The sequence below is a fragment of the Pecten maximus genome, chromosome 2 (genome assembly GCF_902652985.1).
Source record: "Pecten maximus chromosome 2, xPecMax1.1, whole genome shotgun sequence".
Lineage (NCBI taxonomy): Eukaryota > Metazoa > Mollusca > Bivalvia > Pectinida > Pectinidae > Pecten > Pecten maximus.
The window spans coordinates 15,057,882-15,076,528 of record NC_047016.1 but is presented as its reverse complement, the minus strand read 5'-3'; the positions used below and the strand labels follow the sequence as shown (position 1 = coordinate 15,076,528).

Sequence of the window (18,647 nt, the reverse complement as noted above, 5' to 3'; positions counted from 1 at the left end):
TTTAAGCAGAAGACCACAGGTATTCAGGATTCATGGACGATAAAGGTGGGGAAATTTAAATTCCGTTAATAATAAAAGAAATGGGATTGAAATCATAAGTAATAAATATAAGCATTGAACTGCTTTCATAATTCAGTTGGCCTTCATAGACATATGAATGCCAACTGAAAGCAGATCAATGCTTAAACATTGTTACTGATGACTATCTAAGCATTGCAGTTAGTTATCCTCACAAAGGCCTACAGTTTTACTATTTTAACTGTCAACAGAATGGCACATCTAACTTATAGAACCAGAAACATACAAACCTTTTCCATTTTTGACAAAGTATAGGAGTATGTATCATTGGCTCTGAATTGCATAAATCTCATGTTTGATGACTGGGATAACTCGGTAATAATATTGGCACTTGGAAATAATCTGAAAATGATAACAGCTTAGATTCAATATATTGTGGTGAAGACATTACCAATTCAGATAAGTTGTTGGTTCATGAGATATCTTACACGTCAATGTTTTATTTTAAAAACGGTCAAATATGACCCCTTTATAATGACCATTGGCGACCATAAAAATCAGGTGTAGAACTTGTTGTTATGATATTATGATGTGAATATGAACCCACCATACAAATCTAGGTCAAATCCATTCAAGTCATGTTCTCAAAATGAGAACTAGGGTAGTGACAATGAACCACATATAAACAAGCTATGTACAGTACAAACAAATGTCTGACTTCATATCACACAAGTTAATAGAACTTTTCCAATGAGATCAAGATGTTGACCATAAAACTGGAATGGTCCAGATCTCTCAAACCCCTGGGTTGTTACATCTGTAGTTGATATCTGTCACAGAAATTAGGATAATTGGAAAAAGTCTTTAAACAAAGTTATAAACTCACCTAAATATGGTCTGGACCCCCACTATAGTGCTACAAAATCACCTGAAGATGGTCTAGACCCCCACTATAGTGTTACACATCACCTAAATATGGTCTGGACCCCCACTATAGTGCTACAAAATCACCTGAAGATGGTCTAGACCCCCACTATAGTGTTACACATCACCTGAAGATGGTCTAGACCCCCACTATAGTGTTACAAACTCACCTGAAGATGGTCTAGACCCCCACTATAGTGTTACAGACTCACCTGAAGATGGTCTAGACCCCCAATATAGTGTTACAAACTCATATTAATATGGTCGACACTCCCACTATAGTGTTACAAACTCACCTGAAGATGGTCTAGACCCCCACTATGGTGTTACAAACTCACTTTAATATGGTCTAGACCCCCACTATAGTGTTACAAACTCACTTTAATATGGTCTGGACCCCCACTATAGTGTTACAAACTCACCTTAATATGGTCTAGACCCCCACTACAGTGTTACACATCACCTTAATATGGTCTGGACCCCCACTATAGTGTTACAAACTCACCTGAAGACGGTCTAGACCCCCACTATAATGTTACAAACTCACTTTAATATGGTCTAGACCCCCACTATAGTGTTACAAACTCACCTGAAGATGGTCTAGACCCCCACTATAGTGTTACAAACTCACCTTAATATGGTCTGGACCCCCACTATAGTGTTACAAACTCACCTGAAGATGGTCTAGACCCCCACTATAGTGTTACAAACTCACCTGAAGATGGTCTAGCTAGACCCCCCACTATAGTGTTACAAACTCACCTGAAGATGGTCTAGACCCCCACTATAGTGTTACAAACTCACCTGAATACTGTCTAGACCCCCACTATAGTGTTACAAACTCACTTTAATATGGTCTAGACCCCCACTATAGTGTTACAAACTCACCTGAAGATGGTCTAGACCCCCATTATAGTGTTACAAACTCACCTGAAGATGGTCTAGACGCCCACTATAGTGTTACAAACTCACCTGAAAACTGTCTAGACCCCCACTCTAGTGTTACAAACTCACTTTAATATGGTCTAGACCCCCACTATAGTGTTACAAACTCACCTGAAGATGGTCGAGACCCCCACTATAGTGTTACACACTCACCTGAAGATGGTCTAGACCCCCACTATAGTGTTACAAACTTACCTGAAGATGGTCTGGACCCCCACTATAGTGTTACAATCAGACAGAGTATCTTCTTCCGCAGAGTTTGATGTTTCTTTGTTTACAATCACCACATTGTCAGCCATGCTTATTCCAGCTTGTAATAGATTGTCAATTCTGTTAAATGAGAGAGAAATGATGTTGTTATGGTAAAATAACTTAATTAACTGAACATTGACTACCATCCTATAACTTGACATATTGTGGAGCTCTATGTTGTCATCAAAAAATATACACAATATAAGAACACACTACACCAGAACCAGAATTGATATCTTTACAAAGGCTTGCTGTAATGCCTAACCCAAGTTAGACAGACTTACAAATCCATCAACAACAGAGTAAGCTGGAGTCTGGATTGACAGACTTACAAATCCATCAACAACAGAGTAAGCTGGAGTCTGTGGATTGACAGACTTACAAATCATCAACAACAGAGTAAGCTGGAGTCTGTAGACTGACAGACTTACAAATCCTTTAACAACACAGTAAGCTGGAGTCTGGATTGACAGACTTACAAATCCATCAACAACAGAGTAAGCTGGAGTCTGGATTGACAGACTTACAAATCCATCAACAACAGAGTAAGCTGGAGTCTGTGGATTGACAGACTTACAAATCATCAACAACAGAGGAAGCTGGAGTCTGTGGACTGACAGACTTACAAATCATCAACAACAGAGTAAGCTGGAGTCTGTGGACTGACAGACTTACAAATCATCAACAACAGAGTAAGTTGGAGTCTGGATTGTCAGACTTACAAATCCATCAACAACAGAGTAAGCTGGAGTCTGTGGACTGACAGACTTACAAATCCTTTAACAACAGAGTAAGCTGGAGTCTGGATTGACAGACTTACAAATCATCAACAACGGAGGAAGCTGGAGTCTGTGGACTGACAGACTTGCAAATCCATCAACAACAGAGTAAGCTGGAGTCTGGATTGACAGACTTACAAATCCATCAACAACAGAGTAAGCTGGAGTCTGTGGACTGACAGACTTACAAATCATCAACAACAGAGTAAGCTGGAGTCTGTGGACTGACAGACTTACAAATCATCAACAACAGAGTAAGTTGGAGTCTGGATTGTCAGACTTACAAATCCATCAACAACAGAGTAAGCTGGAGTCTGTGGACTGACAGACTTACAAATCCTTTAACAACAGAGTAAGCTGGAGTCTGGATTGACAGACTTACAAATCATCAACAACGGAGGAAGCTGGAGTCTGTGGACTGACAGACTTACAAATCCATCAACAACAGAGTAAGCTGGAGTCTGGATTGACAGACTTACAAATCCATCAACAACAGAGTAAGCTGGAGTCTGTGGATTGACAGACTTACAAATCCATCAACAACACAGTAAGCTGGAGTCTGTGGACTGACAGACTTACAAATCATCAACAACAGAGTAAGCTGGAGTCTGTGGACTGACAGACTTACAAATCATCAACAACAGAGTAAGCTGGAGTCTGGATTGAGAGACTTACAAATCCATCAACAACAGAGTAAGCTGGAGTCTGTGGACTGACAGACTTACAAATCATCAACAACAGAGTAAGCTGGAGTCTGGATTGAGAGACTTACAAATCCATCAACAACAGAGTAAGCTGGAGTCTGGATTGACAGACTTACAAATCCATCAACAACAGAGTAAGCTGGAGTCTGTAGACTGACAGACTTACAAATCCATCAACAACAGAGTAAGCTGGAGTCTGGATTGACAGACTTACAAATCCATCAACAACAGAGTAAGCTGGAGTCTGTGGACTGACAGACTTACAAATCCTTTAACAACAGAGTAAGCTGGAGTCTGGATTGACAGACTTACAAATCATCAACAACGGAGGAAGCTGGAGTCTGTGGACTGACAGACTTACACATCCTTTAACAACAGAGTAAGCTGGAGTCTGGATTGACAGACTTACACATCCATCAACAACAGAGTAAACTGGAGTCTGTAGACTGACAGACTTACAAATCCATCAACAACAGAGTAAGCTGAAGTCTGTAGACTGACAGACTTACAAATCCATCAACAACAGAGGAAACTGGAGTCTGTAGACTGACAGACTTACAAATCCATCAACAACAGAGTAAGCTGGAGTCTGTAGACTGACAGACTTACAAATCCATCGACAACAGAGTAAGCTGAAGTCTGTAGACTGACAGACTTACAAATCATCAACAACAGAGTAAGTTGGAGTCTGGATTGTCAGACTTACAAATCCATCAACAACAGAGTAAGCTGGAGTCTGTAGACTGACAGACTTACAAATCCTTTAACAACAGAGTAAGCTGGAGTCTGGATTGACAGACTTACAAATCATCAACAACGGAGGAAGCTGGAGTCTGTGGACTGACAGACTTACAAATCCATCAACAACAGAGTAAGCTGGAGTCTGGATTGACAGACTTACAAATCCTTTAACAACAGAGTAAGCTGGAGTCTGGATTGACAGACTTACAAATCATCAACAACGGAGGAAGCTGGAGTCTGTGGACTGACAGACTTACAAATCCATCAACAACAGAGTAAGCTGGAGTCTGGATTGACAGACTTACAAATCCATCAACAACAGAGTAAGCTGGAGTCTGTGGATTGACAGACTTACAAATCCATCAACAACACAGTAAGCTGGAGTCTGTGGACTGACAGACTTACAAATCATCAACAACAGAGTAAGCTGGAGTCTGTGGACTGACAGACTTACAAATCATCAACAACAGAGTAAGCTGGAGTCTGGATTGAGAGACTTACAAATCCATCAACAACAGAGTAAGCTGGAGTCTGTGGACTGACAGACTTACAAATCATCAACAACAGAGTAAGCTGGAGTCTGGATTGAGAGACTTACAAATCCATCAACAACAGAGTAAGCTGGAGTCTGGATTGACAGACTTACAAATCCATCAACAACAGAGTAAGCTGGAGTCTGTAGACTGACAGACTTACAAATCCATCAACAACAGAGTAAGCTGGAGTCTGGATTGACAGACTTACAAATCCATCAACAACAGAGTAAGCTGGAGTCTGTGGACTGACAGACTTACAAATCCTTTAACAACAGAGTAAGCTGGAGTCTGGATTGACAGACTTACAAATCATCAACAACGGAGGAAGCTGGAGTCTGTGGACTGACAGACTTACACATCCTTTAACAACAGAGTAAGCTGGAGTCTGGATTGACAGACTTACACATCCATCAACAACAGAGTAAACTGGAGTCTGTAGACTGACAGACTTACAAATCCATCAACAACAGAGTAAGCTGAAGTCTGTAGACTGACAGACTTACAAATCCATCAACAACAGAGGAAACTGGAGTCTGTAGACTGACAGACTTACAAATCCATCAACAACAGAGTAAGCTGGAGTCTGTAGACTGACAGACTTACAAATCCATCGACAACAGAGTAAGCTGAAGTCTGTAGACTGACAGACTTACAAATCATCAACAACAGAGTAAGTTGGAGTCTGGATTGTCAGACTTACAAATCCATCAACAACAGAGTAAGCTGGAGTCTGTGGACTGACAGACTTACAAATCCTTTAACAACAGAGTAAGCTGGAGTCTGGATTGACAGACTTACAAATCATCAACAACGGAGGAAGCTGGAGTCTGTGGACTGACAGACTTACAAATCCATCAACAACAGAGTAAGCTGGAGTCTGGATTGACAGACTTACAAATCCATCAACAACAGAGTAAGCTGGAGTCTGTGGATTGACAGACTTACAAATCCATCAACAACACAGTAAGCTGGAGTCTGTGGACTGACAGACTTACAAATCATCAACAACAGAGTAAGCTGGAGTCTGTGGACTGACAGACTTACAAATCATCAACAACAGAGTAAGCTGGAGTCTGGATTGAGAGACTTACAAATCCATCAACAACAGAGTAAGCTGGAGTCTGGATTGACAGACTTACAAATCCATCAACAACAGAGTAAGCTGGAGTCTGTAGACTGACAGACTTACAAATCCATCAACAACAGAGTAAGCTGGAGTCTGGATTGACAGACTTACAAATCCATCAACAACAGAGTAAGCTGGAGTCTGTGGACTGACAGACTTACAAATCCTTTAACAACAGAGTAAGCTGGAGTCTGGATTGACAGACTTACAAATCATCAACAACGGAGGAAGCTGGAGTCTGTGGACTGACAGACTTACACATCCTTTAACAACAGAGTAAGCTGGAGTCTGGATTGACAGACTTACAAATCCATCAACAACAGAGTAAACTGGAGTCTGTAGACTGACAGACTTACAAATCCATCAACAACAGAGTAAGCTGAAGTCTGTAGACTGACAGACTTACAAATCCATCAACAACAGAGGAAACTGGAGTCTGTAGACTGACAGACTTACAAATCCATCAACAACAGAGTAAGCTGGAGTCTGTAGACTGACAGACTTACAAATCCATCGACAACAGAGTAAGCTGGAGTCTGTAGACTGACAGACTTACAAATCCATCGACAACAGAGGAAACTGGAGTCTGGATTGACAGACTTACAAATCCATCAACAACAGAGTAAGCTGGAGTCTGTAGACTGACAGACTTACAAATCCATCAACAACAGAGTAAGCTGGAATCTGTAGACTGACAGACTTACAAATCCATCAACAACAGAGTAAGCTGGAGTCTGGATTGACAGACTTACGAATCCATTAACAATAGAGTATTAGTTGGAGTCTGTGGATTGATGGACTTACGAATCAATGGATCCTATCATCCAGAAGACGAGAGGAAAGTGACAAATGGTGTCCAGGAAGGCAGTGTCAGGTCTACAACAGAGATGTGAAAGGTATTATAGGACAGCCATCAGGGTACAACCACGTAACTCTTTGGTTTCAAAAATACATTTATCAATTCAAAAAGTATTAATTCTCAGTTATTCAATAATTGCATTTGGAGAAACAATACAGAAAAGAATACTTACACATTACCCAGCAATAACACAATAGGGTTGAGGCTACTTTTAGGTCGGGCATGAGAACGTAGTGGAACAACAAAGTTGTAGATACCATTACTGGCAAAGTCTGCAGCTAGGATGATAGCTCTGTTATTCCAGTTATACTCCTTAGTAGTCTTATAGCTACAGTGTTTACAGGCCTACAACAGATACACATTGTCACAATTATAATGTACAACCACTGTTATACTCCTGTCTGACAGTATATACAGACCTACAACAGATACACCTTGTCACAATTATAATGTACAACCACTGTTATACTCCTGTCTGACAGTGTATACAGACCTACAACAGATACACCTTGTCACAATTATAATGTACAACCACTGTTATACTCCTGTCTGACAGTGTATACAGGCCTACAACAGATACACATTGTCACAATTATAATGTATACAACCACTATTATACTCCTGTCTGACAGTGTATACAGACCTACAACAGATACACCTTGTCACAATTATAATGTACAACCACTGTTATACTCCTGTCTGACAGTGTATACAGACCTACAACAGATACACCTTGTCACAATTATAATGTACAACCACTGTTATACTCCTGTCTGACAGTGTATACAGACCTACAACAGATACACCTTGTCACAATTATAATGTACAACCACTGTTATACTCCTGTCTGACAGTGTATACAGACCTACAACAGATACACCTTGTCACAATTATAATGTACAACCACTGTTATACTCCTGTCTGACAGTGTATACAGACCTACAACAGATACACCCTGTCACCATGTACAACCACTGTTATACTCCTGTCTGACAGTGTATACAGACCTACAACAGATACACCTTGTCACAATTATAATGTACAACCACTGTTATACTCCTGTCTGACAGTGTATACAGACCTACAACAGATACACATTGTCACAATTATAATGTATACAACCGCTGTTATACTCCTGTCTGACAGTATATACAGACCTACAACAGATACACCTTGTCACAATTATAATGTACAACCACTGTTATACTCCTGTCTGACAGTGTATACAGACCTACAACAGATACACATTGTCACAATTATAATGTATACAACCGCTGTTATACTCCTGTCTGACAGTATATACAGACCTACAACAGATACACCTTGTCACAATTATAATGTACAACCGCTGTTATACTCCTGTCTGACAGTATATACAGACCTACAACAGATACACCTTGTCACAATTATAATGTACAACCACTGTTATACTCCTGTCTGACAGTGTATACAGACCTACAACAGATACACCTTGTCACAATTATAATGTACAACCACTGTTATACTCCTGTCTGACAGTATATACAGACCTACAACAGATACACCTTGTCACAATTATAATGTACAACCACTGTTATACTCCTGTCTGACAGTATATACAGACCTACAATAGATACACCTTGTCACAATTATAATGTACAACCACTGTTATACTCCTGTCTGACAGTGTATACAGACCTACAACAGATACACCTTGTCACAATTATAATGTACAACCACTGTTATACTCCTGTCTGACAGTGTATACAGACCTACAACAGATACACCTTGTCACAATTATAATGTACAACCACTGTTATACTCCTGTCTGACAGTATATACAGACCTACAACAGATACACCTTGTCACAATTATAATGTATACAACCACTGTTATACTCCTGTCTGACAGTGTATACAGGCCTACAACAGATACACCTTGTCACAATTATAATGTACAACCACTGTTATACTCCTGTCTGACAGTGTATACAGACCTACAACAGATACACCTTGTCACAATTATAATGTATACAACCACTGTTATACTCCTGTCTGACAGTGTATACAGACCTACAACAGATACACCTTGTCACAATTATAATGTATACAACCACTGTTATACTCCTGTCTGACAGTGTATACAGACCTACAACAGATACACCTTGTCACAATTATAATGTATAACCACTGTTATACTCCTGTCTGACAGTGTATACAGACCTACAACAGATACACCTTGTCACAATTATAATGTACAACCACTGTTACACTCCTGTCTGACAGTGTATACAGACCTACAACAGATACACCTTGTCACAATTATAATGTACAACCACTGTTATACTCCTGTCTGACAGTGTATACAGACCTACAACAGATACACCTTGTCATAATTATAATGTACAACCACTGTTATACTCCTGTCTGACAGTGTATACAGACCTACAACAGATACACCTTGTCACCATTATAATGTACAACCACTGTTATACTCCTGTCTGACAGTGTATACAGACCTACAACAGATACACCTTGTCACAATTATAATGTATACAACCACTGTTATACTCCTGTCTGACAGTGTATACAGACCTACAACAGATACACCTTGTCACAATTATAATGTACAACCACTGTTATACTCCTGTCTGACAGTGTATACAGACCTACAACAGATACACCTTGTCACAATTATAATGTATACAACCACTGTTATACTCCTGTCTGACAGTGTATACAGACCTACAACAGATACACCTTGTCACAATTATAATGTACAACCACTATTATACTCCTGTCTGACAGTGTATACAGACCTACAACAGATACACCTTGTCACAATTATAATGTATACAACCACTGTTATACTCCTGTCTGACAGTATATACAGGCCTACAACAGATACACCTTGTCACAATTATAATGTATACAACCACTGTTATACTCCTGTCTGACAGTGTATACAGACCTACAACAGATACACCTTGTCACAATTATAATGTATACAACCACTGTTATACTCCTGTCTGACAGTATATACAGGCCTACAACAGATACACCTTGTCACAATTATAATGTATACAACCACTGTTATACTCCTGTCTGACAGTGTATACAGACCTACAACAGATACACCTTGTCACAATTATAATGTACAGCCACTGTTATACTCCTGTCTGACAGTGTATACAGACCTACAACAGATACACATTGTCACAATTATAATGTATAACCACTGTTATACTCCTGTCTGACAGTGTATACAGACCTACAACAAATACACCTTGTCACAATTATAATGTATACAACCACTGTTATACTCCTGTCTGACAGTGTATACAGACCTACAACAGATACACCTTGTCACAATTATAATGTACAACCACTGTTATACTCGTGTCTGACAGTGTATACAGACCTACAACAGATACACCTTGTCACAATTATAATGTACAACCACTGTTATACTCCTGTCTGACAGTGTATACAGACCTACAACAGATACACCTTGTCACAATTATAATGTACAACCACTGTTATACTCCTGTCTGACAGTGTATACAGACCTACAACAGATACACCTTGTCACAATTATAATGTACAACCACTGTTATACTCCTGTCTGACAGTGTATACAGACCTACAACAGATAAACCTTGTCACAATTATAATGTACAACCACTGTTATACTCCTGTCTGACAGTGTATACAGACCTACAACAGATAAACCTTGTCACAATTATAATGTACAACCACTGTTATACTCCTGTCTGACAGTGTATACAGACCTACAACAGATACACCTTGTCACAATTATAATGTACAACCACTGTTATACTCCTGTCTGACAGTGTATACAGACCTACAACAGATACACCTTGTTACAATTATAATGTACAACCACTGTTATACTCCTGTCTGACAGTGTATACAGACCTACAACAGATACACCTTGTCACAATTATAATGTACAACCACTGTTATACTCCTGTCTGACAGTGTATACAGACCTACAACAGATACACCTTGTCACAATTATAATGTACAACCACTGTTATACTCCTGTCTGACAGTGTATACAGACCTACAACAGATACACCTTGTCACAATTATAATGTACAACCACTGTTATACTCCTGTCTGACAGTGTATACAGACCTACAACAGATAAACCTTGTCACAATTATAATGTACAACCACTGTTGTACTCCTGTCTGACAGTGTATACAGACGTACAACAGATACACCTTGTCACAATTATAATGTACAACCACTGTTATACTCCTGTCTGACAGTGTATACAGACCTACAACAGATACACCTTGTTACAATTATAATGTACAACCACTGTTATACTCCTGTCTGACAGTGTATACAGACCTACAACAGATACACCTTGTCACAATTATAATGTACAACCACTGTTATACTCCTGTCTGACAGTGTATACAGACCTACAACAGATACACCTTGTCACAATTATAATGTACAACCACTGTTGTACTCCTGTCTGACAGTGTATACAGACCTACAACAGATACACCTTGTCACAATTATAGTGTACAACCACTGTTATACTCCTGTCTGACAGTGTATACAGACCTACAACAGATACACCTTGTCACAATTATAATGTACAACCACTGTTATACTCCTGTCTGACAGTGTATACAGACCTACAACAGATACACCTTGTCACAATTATAATGTACAACCACTGTTATACTCCTGTCTGACAGTGTATACAGACCTACAACAGATACACCTTGTCACAATTATAATGTACAACCACTGTTATACTCCTGTCTGACAGTGTATACAGACCTACAACAGATACACCTTGTCACCATTATAGTGTACAGCCACTGTTATACTCCTGTCTGACAGTATATACAGACCTACAACAGATACACCTTGTCACAATTATAATGTATACAACCACTGTTATACTCCTGTCTGACAGTGTATACAGACCTACAACAGATACACCTTGTCACAATAATAATGTATACAACCACTGTTATACTCCTGTCTGACAGTGTATACAGACCTACAACAGATACACCTTGTCACAATTATAATGTACAACCACTGTTATACTCCTGTCTGACAGTGTATACAGACCTACAACAGATACACCTTGTCACCATTATAGTGTACAGCCACTGTTATACTCCTGTCTGACAGTGTATACAGACCTACAACAGATACACCTTGTCACAATTATAATGTACAACCACTGTTATACTCCTGTCTGACAGTGTATACAGACCTACAACAGACACACCTTGTCACAAGTATAATGTACAACAACTGTTATACTCCTGTCTGACAGTATATACAGACCTACAACAGATACACCTTGTCACAATTATAATGTACAACCACTGTTATACTCCTGTCTGACAGTGTATACAGACGTACAACAGATACACCTTGTCACAATTATAATGTACAACCACTGTTATACTCCTGTCTGACAGTGTATACAGACCTACAACAGATACACCTTGTCACAATTATAATGTACAACCACTGGCAAATATAGTATCAGATGAATGTTTTCAAATTTCAACTACATAAGGAATCAACGTTACTTTCTAAATCATTATTTTCTCTAATATCCATATAGTGTTGAGTATTAATATTATTATTGACTTGATAAGAAGTCCCAAGCATGCACTTAAAATAAAGAAGAAATGTATGAAGTTTGAGTTTGATCTGTTCACTTTAACTTGAGTTAATATCTGGAAATACAATTTCTATGTATAGCAATGTGACCTTGACCTTTGATCTTTTGACTCAAAAAGAAATACCAAGCATGCACTCTTGATAAGGAAGGAGTATATCATGTTTGAGTTTTATCAGTCCATTAAAACATAAGTTCTTGTCCTGAAATATTGATGCATACGGATGGAATAATGGATGGACAGACAATGGCATTACACTATCTTCTTCTGATTTCCGATTGGAGGGATATCAAATCCAAAATATAATGCTGTGTAGAACATGATGCTATAAAATGTGAATAGAAGTAAATTAGAGATATCTTGTACAAAGTAACAAGTGGAGGTATAATAATTAATACTGAAAAGCAATACCATCATAAATAATACATATCCAACAGTGATAACAGGAGATCAAGACTCAGAATTATAGAGATGACTTTTGTAAGTAAAGATTTATGACATTCCGATAGATATTTTGTCCTGAGCAATGAAAGCACTATATATAATAGATTCTATCTTCAATTCTCTGTCATCTATTCTCATAATAAAGGTTTGAATATACATGTATATATATATATAGAATCATGAAACCAGCTTCAGAGAAAAGATTGAATCTTGGTTGAAATATAAAGAGTAGGTACTAGTCCTACTGACATTAATATTGTGTAGGCATCACTCACATTAGCCAGCTGGAGACAGCATAGAGGGCGCTTTTCCTTCATCAAGTGACACAAAGTAGGACTAGTGCCAACATAAGGAGTGATTGGTGGAAATCCTCGAATGTACCTGTCAATCAAATCAGTTACTCTTATATCATTCTCAAAATCATTATAGTTACAGCATTATTTTCTGATTTCTCTTGTCCCTTGGAGACCTGTTTAATGTAGAACTAGTTTTAGAATATAAGGGTTACTGTTTAGAAACCAAGCTTTTGATGAAGTTTAAATCTGAGTAAGAGACAGTCTTTATTTGATGTGTTAGGACGAGGGGAACAAACCATTACTTTTCAGAACTACCAATCTTACTCAGCATCTTGGTCATTTTCCAAGTCAAACACAATGTCATCCTCCTCTTCCTCAGATTCCACATCTGAGCTGAGTTGTATACGGATGTCGTTAGCCTCCAGTACTGCTGGAACTGGTGCAATACTGGGCCTCTTCTGTAAACTGGCAATGTTAAGGCCCTTTGGCAGGTCAAGTTGGAGCTTCTTGCTATCCTTTCGAGTGGGAGCAGGTGGACGGGTGATCTCGGACGGGTTAGGAATGTTGGCCCGAGTGTGCTGAAGCTCCAAGGCTACTGTACCTGTACAGGTATACAATATCATTAAAGATAGCTATGGCCGTCAACAGCAGATTTACCAATATTATTTTTTTATTGAAAAGCCTATAGCCAAGTAGAAAATGTCTGTAAGTCCTCCCTCCTATAACGTATCCCATGCAGAAGGGGTCAAAGGTGACCTCTGACCCTTTAATCTTGACCATTGACAACAAGAATGTAATCAGGTGTAGACTTTCAAGATATGTTGATGATCAATGGAATATGACATGATGGGATATGATGTAGCAGGAAGGGATGAACAGACGTGGGTAACACTATAAACTTCCCCTAGTTTACTGGAGGGAATATCAAAGGTATTCTATCCTTACAAATGGTGAGATTGTAGTTAGTATAACCTATTTACACAAGCTATCGTTGTGAGATTATAGTAAGTATAACCTACCCTCACTAGTTATCATGGTGAGATTGTAGTTAGTATAACCTACCCACACTAGTTATCATGGTGAGATTGTACTTAGTATAACCTACCCACACTAGTTATCATTGTGAGATTGTAGTTAGTATAACCTACCCACACTAGTTATCATGGTGAGATTGTAGTAAGTATAACCTACCCACACTAGTTATCATGGTGAGATTGTAGTAAGTATAACCTACCCACACTAGTTATCATGGTGAGATTGTAGTAAGTATAACCTACCCACACTAGTTATCATGGTGAGATTGTAGTAAGTATAACCTACCCTCACTAGTTATCATGGTGAGATTGTAGTTAGTATAACCTACCTACACTAGTTATCATGGTGAGATTGTAGTTAGTATAACCTACCCTCACTAGCTATCATTGTGAGATTGTAGTTAGTATAACATACCCACACTAGTTATGGTGAGATTGTAGTTAGTATAACCTACCCACACTAGTTATCATTGTGAGATTGTAGTTAGTATAACATACCCACACTAGTTATGGTGAGATTGTAGTAAGTATAACCTACCCACACTAGTTATCATTGTGAGATTGTAGTTAGTATAACCTACCCTCACTAGCTATCATTGTGAGATTGTAGTTAGTATAACATACCCACACTAGTTATGGTGAGATTGTAGTAAGTATAACCTACCCACACTAGTTATCATTGTGAGATTGTAGTTAGTATAACATACCCACACTAGTTATCATGGTGAGATTGTAGTTAGTATAACCTACCCACACTAGTTATCATTGTGAGATTGTAGTAAGTATAACCTACCCACACTAGTTATCATGGTGAGATTGTAGTTAGTATAACCTACCCACACTAGTTATCATTGTGAGATTGTAGTTAGTATAACCTACCCAGACTAGCTATCATTGTGAGATTGTAGTTAGTATAACCTACCCACACTAGCTATCATGGTGAGATTGTAGTTAGTATAACCTACCCACACTAGTTATCATTGTGAGATTGTAGTTAGTATAACCTACCCACACTAGTTATCATTGTGAGATTGTAGTTAGTATAACCTACCCACACTAGCTATCATGGTGAGATTGTAGTTAGTATAACCTACCCACACTAGTTATCATGGTGAGATTGTAGTTAGTATAACCTACCCACACTAGCTATCATTGTGAGATTGTAGTAAGTATAACCTACCCACACTAGCTATCATTGTGAGATTGTAGTTAGTATAACCTACCCAGACTAGCTATCATTGTGAGATTGTAGTTAGTATAACCTACCCACACTAGCTATCATTGTGAGATTGTAGTAAGTATAACCTACCTACACTAGTTATCATGGTGAGATTGTAGTTAGTATAACCTACCCACACTAGTTATCATGGTGAGATTGTAGTTAGTATAACCTACCCACACTAGTTATCAGGGTGAGATTGTAGTAAGTATAACCTACCCACACTAGCTATCATGGTTAGATTGTAGTTAGTATAACCTACCCATACTAGTTATCATTGTGAGATTGTAGTAAGTATAACCTACCCACACTAGTTATCATGGTGAGATTGTAGTAAGTATAACCTACCCACACTAGTTATCATGGTGAGATTGTAGTTAGTATAACCTACCCTCACTAGTTATCATGGTGAGATTATAGTAAGTATAACCTACCCACACTAGTTATCATGGTGAGATTGTAGTTAGTATAACCTACCCACACTAGTTATCATGGTGAGATTGTAGTTAGTATAACCTACCCACACTAGTTATCATGGTGAGATTGTAGTTAGTATAACCTACCCACACTAGTTATCATTGTGAGATTGTAGTTAGTATAACCTACCCACACTAGTTATCATGGTGAGATTGTAGTTAGTATAACCTACCCACACTAGTTATCATGGTGAGATTGTAGTTAGTATAACCTACCCACACTAGTTATCATGGTGAGATTGTAGTTAGTATAACCTACCCACACTAGTTATCATGGTGAGATTGTAGTTAGTATAACCTACCCACACTAGCTATCATGCTAGCCACTTTTGACGCCTCCTTAGCACCAGTGGGCAGGTTTTGCTGGTCCATCTTGCCCCCCTCCTCCTGGGACTGGGCCAGGTTGAAGGTTCGGGTATTCTCCTCCTTGGTGATGTTTAGGTAGAAACAGATGTCCGACTTTTTCATGATATGTCTGGGACCAGGATTTAACTGTATGTTAGAGTCCTTCAGGTCAGACTGTTGTATGCCGACCAGACTCACACCAAACCTGTATAAACATGGATTCCAAACACACTATATCAAACCTTTTATCATTATCTTTCATCGCTCTTTAAATAAATATTTAAATTCAAATTATGTCCTTTTTATTTCTTCCCTATCTATGATGATCAAAAGAAGAATTTTTCTATTTTACACTCATATGTTAATTAAAACTATATATCCTTTTAAAGCATATAAAACGCAAACTTTTGAATGATATAAATACATTTTATAGGTATGAAATGTAAAACTGTACTCCATAACAACTCCATACAACAGTGGTCTTGAATTAAACTAATTGGTTTGTAGGAAATGTCTATTATCTTTTGTTCTTTATCTCAACTATATTTCATGGAGCTGATAAAATGTACAGATGTTATCTATTCTCTTATTAAAAAACTAACCTGCGATGGGCATGAAAGGAAGCATAAGTAAAACTTTTGCCCTCATACTCCCCGAAGAATTTACTGTCACGGAGTTTGATGTGGTATATCTCATTGCCAGAACACCCACCATATAGTCTCTGCCACTCCTCTGATGATGTCTGTCCTTCACTGTAACCAACAAATATACAATACAGATCTAGAAACCAACAAATATACAATACAGATCTAGAAAGTATCAGACACTTACTGTACTGGATGTTTTATGATAACTTAATTGACTGGATAGAAGACAACAAACCAGACTGACCAAAGTCAGAGTAAGCTGGAGATATATAGGGTATATGTGACAGGTACACAGTTGTCATCTCTGCCTACAGGCTATTTCCTCTAAGGCTGATTGGTAGAATATTGGTAGGATGGGGGTAACAGGTTTGATCACTGGTGTAGACACTCGATAGTTCCTTCTAAAGTAGTGAAACTGGAAAAATGACTAAACAATCCATGACCTTTGAGGAACACAATGCCTGGAAAGTGGATTACATAGCACTCAGTGTCTAAATATTGTCCATTCAGGGTGTCTAAATATTGTCCATTCAGGGTGTCTAAATATTGTCTATTCAGGGTGTCTAAATATTGTCCATACAGGGTGTCTAAATATTGTCCATTCAGGGTGTCTAAATATTGTCCATTCAGGGTGTCTAAATATTGTCCATTCAGGGTGTCTAAATATTGTCTATTCAGAGTGTCCAAATATTATCTGTTCATGGTATCTAAATATTGTCCATACAGGGTGTCTAAATATTGTCCATACAGGGTGTCTAAATATTGTCCATACAGGGTGTCTAAATATTGTCCATTCAGGGTGTCTAAATATTGTCCATTCAGGGTGTCTAAATATTATCCATTCAGGGTGTCTAAATATTGTCTATTCAGAGTGTCCAAATATTATCTGTTCAGGGTGTCTAAATATTGTCCATTTAGGGGGTCTAAATATTGTCCATACAGGGTGTCTAAATATTGTCCATACAGGGTGTTTAAATATTGTCCATTCAGGGTGTCTAAATATTGTCCATACATGGTGTCTAAATATTGTCCATTCAGGGTGTCTAAATATTGTCCATTCAGGGTGTCTGAATATTGTCCATTCAGGGTGTCTAAATATTGTCCATGCAGGGTGTCTAAATATTGTCAATACATAGTGTCTTAATAATATCCATTAAGTATTTCTAAATACTGTCCACACAGAATGCCTTAATATTGTCCATTAAGATTGTCTATATTCTGTTCATACAGAATGCCTAAATATTGTCCATACAGAATGACTAAATATTGTCCATACAGAATGACTAAATATTATCCATTCAGTGTCTAAATATTGTCCATTCAGAGAGTCTAAACATTGTCCGTTCAGAGTGTCTAATTATTATCCTTTCAAAGTGTCTAAATATTATCCATACATAATGTCTAGATATTGTCCATTCAGAGTGTCCTGATATAGTCTATTGGAGGACATAGTGTCTTGAGAATGACACTGTAACAAGACAGGGATGATCACTGACCACTGATAGGCATGTTTACTGGCATTTAGTGATAAGAACACTGGCAGTAACATTAAAACATTGTAGACACATTGTCAGAGTAACAAATACAGGGACTGATGGTGACTAAGGAGAGATGTACTTACTGTCCTATGG

General features: G+C 38.3%; 1 protein-coding gene across 5 annotated transcripts in view; it reads right to left on the bottom strand.

Annotated features, from left to right (window-relative positions):
- The window catches only part of LOC117318987 (potassium channel subfamily T member 2-like), a 203,242-nt gene that overhangs the window by 32,487 nt on the left and 152,108 nt on the right, over positions 1–18,647 (bottom strand). For all 5 annotated transcript variants that reach the window (XM_033873919.1, XM_033873916.1, XM_033873903.1 and 2 more), the window contains 8 exons: positions 16,972–17,121; positions 16,327–16,574; positions 13,620–13,896; positions 13,275–13,380; positions 7,057–7,229; positions 6,830–6,901; positions 2,083–2,217; positions 309–420 (listed from right to left, as the gene is read on the bottom strand). In XM_033873919.1, the coding sequence (XP_033729810.1) occupies positions 309–420; positions 2,083–2,217; positions 6,830–6,901; positions 7,057–7,229; positions 13,275–13,380; positions 13,620–13,896; positions 16,327–16,574; positions 16,972–17,121 (1,273 nt within the window). The remainder of the gene's footprint in view (positions 1–308; positions 421–2,082; positions 2,218–6,829; positions 6,902–7,056; positions 7,230–13,274; positions 13,381–13,619; positions 13,897–16,326; positions 16,575–16,971; positions 17,122–18,647) is intronic.